This window comes from Manduca sexta, unplaced genomic scaffold, assembly GCF_014839805.1.
Source record: "Manduca sexta isolate Smith_Timp_Sample1 unplaced genomic scaffold, JHU_Msex_v1.0 HiC_scaffold_1477, whole genome shotgun sequence".
In the NCBI taxonomy this organism is placed as follows: domain Eukaryota; kingdom Metazoa; phylum Arthropoda; class Insecta; order Lepidoptera; family Sphingidae; genus Manduca; species Manduca sexta.
In genome coordinates, this window is record NW_023592345.1 from 1 (window position 1) to 9,946 (window position 9,946).

The following is a 9,946-nucleotide window of genomic DNA, read 5'->3' on the forward strand; positions in this document are numbered from 1 at the left end:
TGGACATGCATTCAAAAATATCACGTATTATGAAATACAGTGTAGACTGTGTACTGTGTAGGTTAGTTAGTAAGTATAATTCTTCTGAGATACAGCTTATAAATACTCTGTAGTTTGATACAATCCTGTACCCTATTACATATGGTTAGTAAATTAAATCGCAAGAAGCATAATGATGTTAGTACATATTTAATTTGAGTCATAAATGATGTCGAACGGTTAGTTATAAGGTTTTGAGCATATAACTATACAGAACTAGAATTATACCAAGAACATTACGTACCCTACCAACAAAAACTACATATTTCCATGCCTTATATTGAATTGTGATGGCTTATATGATAGGACCCTTTCATATAATTTTTATTCCTGGTACTACATGACTGGCTTTGCTTGTTGTAAGCGTTATGTACACTTGAGGTTGAATTGCCTCCTTAGGTCATTATTTTGTTTCCTAATTTGATATGGAGGAAGTGGACAATTAAAATTTCCAACACATCCGATCTATTTTTTTTATTTTTAATGAAATGAAATTATTTATTTGAATCCGTAAATGTTATACATTATTTAGTTTCCGTGAATATTAACTCTACCACCAGTTCGGAAAGCAGTTCTCACCAGAGAAGAACGGGCAAGAAACTCTGGAAACGATGATTCAGATCATGATGATTATTTTCTTTGCGGAATAAAGTCGGATTAGTATTCCCTGAAAGTCGCCGAGCTTCACCGTTCGGTGTCATAAAATGCGTGTCACTGCTAATCCTGGCTTACAGGAGATATAGTGAAGGGTGTGAGAAAGTCTCTACCCCAGAACCAAGAGTATTTCGGACAAAATGTTTGTAAACTTTAAATATCGCCCAGCATATTTGAATAAATATAGCGCAGCAAACATAAGGTCTAAAATCGAATGTCTCACTAGCATATATCATATTATAGTAGTTTATAAGTACGTAATCTATACTATTATATAAAGCTGAAGAGTTTGTTTGTTTGATTGTTTGTTTGTTTGTTTGAACGCGCTAATGTCAGGAACTACCGGTCCAAACTGAAAAAATCTTTTTGCGTTGGATAGCCCTTTGTTCGTGGAGTGCTATAGGCTATATATCATCACGCTATACCCAATAGGAGCGGAGCAGTAATGGCTAATCTCAGGAACTACCGGGCCAAACTGAAAAATTTTTTGCGTTGGATAGCCCTTTGTTCGTGGAGTGCTATAGGCTATATATCATCACGCTATACCCAATAGGAGCGGAGCAGTAATGGCTAATCTCAGGAACTACCGGGCCAAACTGAAAAATTTTTTTTGCGTGGGATAGCCCTTTGTTCGTGGAGTGCTCTAGGCTCTATATCATCACGCTATACCCAATAGGAGCGGAGCAGTAATGGCTAATCTCAGGAACTACCGGGCCAAACTGAAAAATTTTTTGCGTTGGATAGCCCTTTGTTCGTGGAGTGCTATAGGCTATATATCATCACGCTATAGCCAATAGGAGCGGAGCAGTAATGGCTAATCTCAGGAACTACCGATTCGAACTGAAAAATTTTTATGTTGAATAGCCCTTTGTTTGTGGAGTGCTCTAAGTTATATATCATCACGCTATGACTAATAGGAGTGAAGCAGTAATGGCTAATCTCAGGAACTACCGATTCGAACTGAAAAATTCTTTTTGTGTTGAATAGCCCTTTGGTCATGGAGTGCTATAGGCTATATCATCACGCTATACCCAATGGGAGCGGAGCAGTAGTAGCTAATCTCATGAACTACCGGTTCGAACTGAAAAAATATTTTTGTGTTGAATAGTCCTTTGTTTCTGGAGCTATAGGCTATATATCATCACACTATGACCAATAGGAGCGTAGCAGTAATGAAACATGTTGCAAAAACGGGGAAAATTTATTAATTAGTTTTAGAGCATCCGTTGCGTGCGCTGCGTAAACGTTTAAAGTAATTCAACAATAATGTATGACGGATTGTTCCTCTAAAAGTTCTACAAAAATATATTATAAACCAAAGTCCCCGCTGCATCTGTCTGCCTGAACGTGTTAAACTCAAAACTACCCAACGTATAAGGGGAAATTGGGTATGGAGACAGTTTGGGACCCTGGGAAGAACATAGGCTCCGGGAAACTACTACTTTTATAACGGTAAACTTTAGCCTGAAAACTTTATAACGCGAGCGGAGCCGCGGGCAAAAGCTAGTATAATCATAATGCGCAACTATAACTCTCAGTTGTATCGGGAAGTGCAGTATTAGCATTAGGCGAGTAAATTGCAAATCAGTAATGGTTTATAAGAATAACAAACAAATAGATTCCACGGATATTTCGAAACCTTTTTTCTCAAAAAATCTTGATAAATATTTTTACTAATATATAAAGCTGAAAAGTTTGTTTGAACGCACTAATCGCAGGAACTACTGAACCAACTTTGATTTTTTTCTCCTAATAGGAAGCTACATTACACCTAGGTGCTATAGGCTTATTTTAATTCCAGGAACATATTTATCCTGGAGAAACTTCTTCACGCGGGAGGAGCCGCAGGAAAACGCTAATTGATCACCCATAGGGATTGCTAACGCCCCAATTGTTGCAAAACGCGTTAGCAACCAATAAAAGCTAACGCAGCGCCGCGTGACCACCGCAGCACATCATTTCTGGTTCATACATCGACCATTGACACGTCTTAATTAATTCAATTTATTTTAATTTAATTTGCTATGTGACGTGTTCGACATAATTCACTTACGACTCAAACTGTTAACAAACATGATATGATATAACCTCGCCATGATGTAACATTGTATCGTGCAAGGCCACAACTCACATCGAAGTCCCTGTGGTCGAGGTGCCAGAACGCCTGCGTCGCTTTAACGCTGGCGGTGTTGCTCAAACCGAACATGGTGGGAAACTGCATCAGCCTGCGGATTACTGCTTCGTACCTGGCGAAAATGGCTTTTATCAACAGGCATTCCATGCGAGCTAACCATTCTTGAATATTTATTTATATTTTATTCAAGAGGAACAGAAAACAGTTACACATTAAATAAGTAAATAGTAAAATGCAATAGAATGCAATTATTTTACAAATATTGATCATCATAAGAGGTCTGGCATAGATTTTCGGCTGACCTTATAATAAAGTTCTTATTAGACTGGCCAAGGCTCAAGAGCGATCAAAATTCTGATAACATACCTTTAGAGTAAAAGTACTAGTAGTAGTTTTAATAGTGTCATCTTGAAGGTTTCGGAGCTCCATACTGCTTACCATGATTTCCTCAATTCGATCAAGTATAAAGTACTTAAGTCATCCTTATTAAATACGATAATCGCATCAAAATAAACTAACCCATTCTCATAGGTCCTGGAAGAAGTCCTCACCAACTTACCGATCACTATGCATTATAAACTAAGCCATTCTTGTAGGTGTCATATGTCTGCGCTGTCACTTACCTGACGTCATCATAGACCATAGAGTAGTCGACGAGCAGATACAGGACGAGTGAGTGTTTGTGCTCGTCCGCGATGTCGGGCAGCAGGTAGAGCCGCAGCAGCGAGTACAGCGACGGCGGCGGGTACAGCCCGTGGCACTCACTGCCGCCCTTCATCCATAATCTGGGGAAAAAAGAAAAAAACATAATAGTTTGATATGTGTATGGTAATAATACACTTCATGAGCTATAGATATTTTTTTTATTTACATTTGTTGTTAAAACTGAAAAAAAGTAAAAAAAATAAAAAATAAAGTTTAAAAATACTAAACATCTTTTTGGTCTCAAATAGTATGCCGTAAATCGCTTAATAAATAATATAAGCCTTGTAATACTTGCCCACTGTTGAGCACGGGCCTCCTCTACTACTGATAGGGATTAGGCCTTAGTCCACCACGCTGGCCTAGTGTGGATTGGTAGACTTCACACACCTTCGAAATTCCTATAGAGAACTCAGATGTGCAGGTTTCCTCACCACGTTTTCTTTCACCGGTAAATCGCTTGCTACGACTTATTATATTATTAGTAAGAATTTTATTTTTAAAGATGCTTACTGATGAATCCTCTCGCCACCGAATTCATGATCCAAATGAGTTGATCTATGTAGAGCAGGGAACATGGCTTTCTGACACTGTTGTCATCTGACGCGCCACTGTCTTGCAGGCGATTCAGTTTTAGACGTCTGAAATAGGAGATAATACGTAAATAATGTCGTATTAATTATGTCAGGAACAAATAAGTTTTATTTGTCAGGCGAAATAATGCTCATTTGTTAAATATGCAATAAAAACTACTATCCGAAACAAAGTATTTCTGGTTTACTTAATAAGTTTTTCTGTTACCACACTTAATCTGTGATGGTTTGCTGGACGCCCTGAACTTTAAATTAATAGTTATAATTAATATCATCCTTAGAATTTAAGAACCACATTAATAGATGTACGAAAAATATATGCTGCTACTATTAATAGTGATGGGCTAGATAGAAGGGAATAGACGCACTGGGCGAAGTGAAAAATCTTGTCTAAGCAACATCTGGGAGTAATCCAGTATCAGCTGTTCTGTCTGGCCAATGACAAGAAAGAATACAAAAAGCTAAAACCTAACATTCAACAATGCAGAGGCTCTTGAAAGCGTCTAAGGCAATGCAAAATACCTCTTATTATAAATGGTGTAGAGCTGATGCGCGGGGTAGGGCAGCGCCTCGTACGCGTCGTGTCTCCGGCAGCAGGCCCACGCGCAGGAACCACTGCACCACTTGGAAGTACAGTGATACTGTGCCTATACCTTTGTACTTCTCCTCCATCTCGCTGAGGGCTGGGAATCAAATAAAAGTTGTCAAGTTTAGGGTTGTTTTGTAAATGTAAGGATTAATTGGTAAAATCTCCTCAAAAATATCGACGAGAAATATCAATGTTCTAGTTTAATAATGATTTGTTATATACGCGAATATAAGACATTGAAATAAAATTGGCTCTTCGGTTTTTCGAGGTTTATTATATTCAAATTTTCTCCCGACATTTTATTTAAATGTTATTCTTGTCGGGTATCTATTGTTGCTATGTTCACAGTAATCTTATCAATACAACATAGTATGTTACAAAATTTTATATTATTATAGACTAACTTTTTCTCGGAGTTCCGCCTATATAAAAAGTATTTGCAGGATAAAAGTCCCGCTGTATATTTTCCTAAAAGGATAAAAGTAACCTGTGTCCTTCTAAGAATCTTAAACTATCTCTATACCAAGTTTCATCGAATACTGTTCGACAGTTTTTCAGTTTATCGCGTTCCTACATACAGTTTGAATAGACGCGGCGGGGTCTTTGTTTTATTTTATTTTACTTTATTTAAAAAATCCACAGCCCTTAATGCTAGAGTGACACAATCTATACACTTATCTTAGGTTATAGCTTAGGTCTGGTTCATACATTTTGTTTCACCTTTAATCTGTAACTAAACAGTATTGACAAGTAAAGAATTTAATTCACGTCTAGTTAGTGATTAGCTCGCAGTTGAAAGAAAACGTATTTAATATGCATGGATATTTCGGCCTTTAAAATGTCGTCGTATTAAATTTTAAAGGCCGAAATATCCATGCATATTAATTATTTTACGTTTTTCTTCAACTGCGAGAACTAATCACTAACTAGACGTGAATTTAAATTCTTTACTTGTCAATACTTGTTTAGTTACCCAGATTAAAGGTGAAACAAAATGATGAAAAATTGACCTTAAGCTATAACCTTAAGGCCAATAACGGATTTACATTTTGTTTACACGTTTAAATAACGTTTATATAATATGTAGAGATGAAGGCACAAATACATAAACCTCGTGGCATATTTATATGAACTTCGTTGATGCGTGAACATTGCGTTGTCTTGACGACTGACGTAAATTCATAGACACTTCACACACGCACCATGTGAACGATGTGTACGCGCCAGTTTTACATGGGTACCAGCACCATAATTTGACGTCGATGACTTAGCCCTACTGATGGTCACTTCCCCAATTTCTTAACATTTTTCTCGAAGAACGACATCACACTTTTAGGTCACCCGATTACCCACTTTACCGCCTATTAAACATACGAAACCGAAAAAAGGATTAGCAACACTCACCGTCAGGCACAACCAGGTTACAGCATTTAGTCAGAATGGCGTCCAACAACCCTGTCAATTGCGTGAGTTGCTGAACACAATGTTCCAGACATCGCACCACGTTCCTAGAAACATATACCGAACTGTAAACACATAAATATAAAATATATGACAAATGAGAGGTTTTCACAAATGAAGTTATAACCCTTGGTCGATAAAAGCGGTTTAAAAACTAAATTTAAGATTCGAATAACACAAAGTACCTTTGAATTGTTAATTTATTAATAGCTACATTACAAAACGAAAATTATCTAAACTGATCTCTACTAGTTTATAAACAGGCTATTCATCAACACTTAAAAGATTTTCAATTCGATTCAGTAGTTCCTGAGACTAGCGCGTTCAAACAAAACTAACTCCTCAACTTTATATAAAAGGATGAATGTGAATTTACTATTCAGTTAGAAATTTTTCTGTCAACTAAGTCATATCTTTTTTGAGACTAACTTTTTTCTGTTCATATGACTAAGTATCCACGATAATCTGTCTACAAAGTCAATAGAGATGCAAACATGACATCACCATATACTACCTTTCAAATAACCAAAACTAAAGACTATTTTGCATATTTTCAATACTGAATATGTAAAGTAGTATTATTTTTAATTTTATGCCGAGGAGCGAAACCTTTACAAACTATCTGACTAGTAGTACAATCAAAAATAGCTTACAAAAGGTGTCCTTTACTTTAAAATTATAATATTCATTAACATAGAATACAGTGAAACTCCAACATTTTAATGTTCTGACATATTTTCTTTTTAAATATATTTTTTACTTGATGAACTAAAATACTTGCTCATGTTCTATTACACCCCAAACAATGGTGCTGTGAGCTCTTTGGCATTTTCTTTCAGTTCTATAGCTCTTGTCCAACACCAGTCCACCTGACAAGCAATAAGTTATTTTGTTTGGGAAACTATAGTATTTTTACCTTTGGTAAAAAAGTAGTTCAACACATTATAGTTTTGTGGGTTTGATCTACAATGCTGTGTATTGGTAATCAAAGATTCTTTTCAATAAATATATTTGGCATTAAGTTCTGGCAAATGTATTTTAATTTTACTTAATGACCACCCCTTTATGCGACTTAAATATTGTAGCAATTTTTAGACACACACTGTAGATATCTTTCTAACACTCGTATTTTTGAAAGTGAATAAATAATTTATTTATAGGTACATATACAGAAAACAAATAAAATTTTACACAGAGTTACATTCATAACATGTTATACATCTGTCGTCCATTTACTACTGTACACAGCATTCAATTACACAGCTTCGTAGATATTAAAAAAAAAATTAGTAGTTACATAATGTAAGTTTTACCAGGAATGTAAGAGTGCAGCCCGCCCCGCTGTGGCTGCCCGTGGCAACCAATCGTGAGCGCAACGCTTCAGGAAACGCGACAGCCGCGCCTCCAGGGCCACCGACAGCAGGAAACGACGCTGCTCGTCCTGCCGGGGAAAACATGCATATATAACCTGTTTTTTATATATTACCGAATTACCTTGTGATTATAAATGGTCTCTTTGTGTTAAACAAATTTGGATTATATTGTAGTGATATGTGAAATTATATTAGGCAGGGTATGGTTGGTTGTTATCTGGCCATTTCATGTAAAGATATAATGGATATTTTTTGTTTTAAAATTAAAGCTCATTTTAATACCGATTTTTGTGAAACTTGTCTTGGTTTCACCTCACTTAACAACAGATGCAGTAAAGACACTTGGTCGTGCTAATGATTAAAAAAATTACGAAATGTATAGCCCGTATATACTATGACATGACACGTGCGTGCAGCAGACAGTGGGTGAGTATACTGACTTGGTCGGGCTCGTCGGCGCGCGCGGCGTGCGCATGCGCGGGCGCGAGGCCGGCGGCGAGGCAGGCGGCGTGCAGCGCGCGCGGGCGCAGCAGCGCGCCGGGCCCGCACGCGTCCAGCGACGACACGAGCTGCCGCTGGATGCCCGCCGTGCCCAGCACCGCCGACCCGCACGCGCTCATCGATACCACGTCTAGTTACACATTTATTATAATCATTAATTACGAATTTTATCCGTGATAGGGCACTGTCAAAACACCAATTTCATTTGATCAAATAAGACACAAATACATTTCCTCAGAGTTGTGTGGTGGCTGCACCAAAATATTAAAACAACCTACTACGCTATTATATTTTAAATCCACCGAGATAACCAAATCTGTAATTACACATAAGGATATAGAGCTCAGACTTTTTGTAAGCACTAAGAGTGTTAAAGGCAGAAGCCTTTCTACTCTAGAACGAAACGCGCAACAAAACTAGCAACGAAAAATATGCTACATGCATATGAGATAAACTAAAAATACTCACTGTACTGAAGTGAATTTGGATAGAAATGCTCCTCCAGTCTAGTGGCGTGACAGTATACGGACACAGAGTTTGGATCGAGCCGCACGTCCAGTGTCGTGTTAGATCCATTCCCGAGCTCAGAACACCAAGTAGTGCTCATGAATGCATTGCTTTCCAAGCGATATGTCGCTGTGAAAAAATGCCTCAATATATAAAACATGTTCCTTTATAACCCTAAAATTATATAATATTCACTTAAAACTAGTCAAAATAACAAATATGTTCAGTGACTTCTTGCAAGTATTTAAAATTATCTTTATTCTTACACTCCATATTATAATTTTAAATGACTATAGATAAAAGAATGTGCAGAAAACAATAAAACATACCTGGCATTTGATCTTTATACCATTGATCTAAATCAAACAAAAGCATTCCGTATTGTGTTGTGAAGTTTGCATTATCACCCCAACATTCCCATACCAACTGACATATATTCAGCATACCTAAAAACAATTTATATATGCTTTCAAAGATCACATAGGATAAAATATATCTATATTAATATATAGGTATAAAGTTGAAGAGTTGAATTAAAAAAAATACTGTTTACACAGCAAAAATCGCTTGCAGAAAATATTAACTTTTGCAAATTTTCTTGTTATTATAGACCCCGCTTATCGAATTAAGATGTTTAAAAATATACTTACTATCTTCACCTTCGGCTCCCAGTGTAGAATTCACAGAATATGTGTTACAAGATACACATTTACCACCAAGAAGGGTATTTTCAATCGGCACCTCAGTTCTAATTGAAATCTTATTGTAGCATTTGAGAATTCCTAAAATATAAGATGCAATTTGTATTTGTAAACTGTTTTGTCTTAGCCCCAAATAAATTAGGATTAGAGTTCATTTTACTGCACTGGTAGGATAAATGTTAATATAGTTAATGATTCCCATTTTTATTCATGCATTATAATTTATATTGCATCAGAAGTAATAAAGGAAAATGACAAACCTGATACAAGCACTTAGTGTCAGACAGCATCCGTTTGCCCTGATATGTTAAAGAATACATCACAGCCAAAGGAAACTCTTCCTCTTCAAGTCGATCTATGACCGAAAATATAACCCATAAGTAGCAAAATGCTCTTGGATCATCACAGGGCTCCTAGGAAACAAAATATTAATTTGTAAGAAATAACAACTATCAGTTATTAACAACTTAAGCATAAGAAGTAGGATAGAAATAAATAATACCTGAAATCCAAAATGCGTCACTGGTAAGCACTCAACATTGACTTGTGAAGTGAACTCCAATTCCAAATTTAACATGTTCCATATTTGAAATGCTCCAAAATTGTACCCAACGGCCAAACTGCCTAATTGTGGAATGTATTGAACAACTGTGACCCTTATATGGTCCCTTTTTGCCTTCATCCTTACGGTT

The 9,946-nt window shown here is 36.6% G+C and overlaps 1 protein-coding gene across 1 annotated transcript; it reads right to left on the minus strand.

The window, feature by feature from the left end:
* Window positions 1-2,741: 2,741 nt before the first annotated feature.
* LOC119191404 (protein ELYS-like) lies at window positions 2,742-9,942 on the minus strand (the record flags this gene model as incomplete). The annotated part of the gene is given in 17 exon segments (XM_037445308.1): window positions 2,742-2,939; window positions 3,451-3,612; window positions 4,043-4,074; window positions 4,077-4,170; window positions 4,645-4,692; window positions 4,694-4,805; window positions 6,116-6,237; window positions 6,968-7,041; window positions 7,486-7,530; window positions 7,533-7,607; window positions 7,986-8,176; window positions 8,515-8,682; window positions 8,883-8,999; window positions 9,204-9,296; window positions 9,299-9,335; window positions 9,515-9,667; window positions 9,757-9,942. Coding segments are annotated over 17 exon segments (1,899 nt in total), but the record flags the coding sequence as incomplete, so codon positions are not given.
* Window positions 9,943-9,946: the final 4 nt, after the last annotated feature.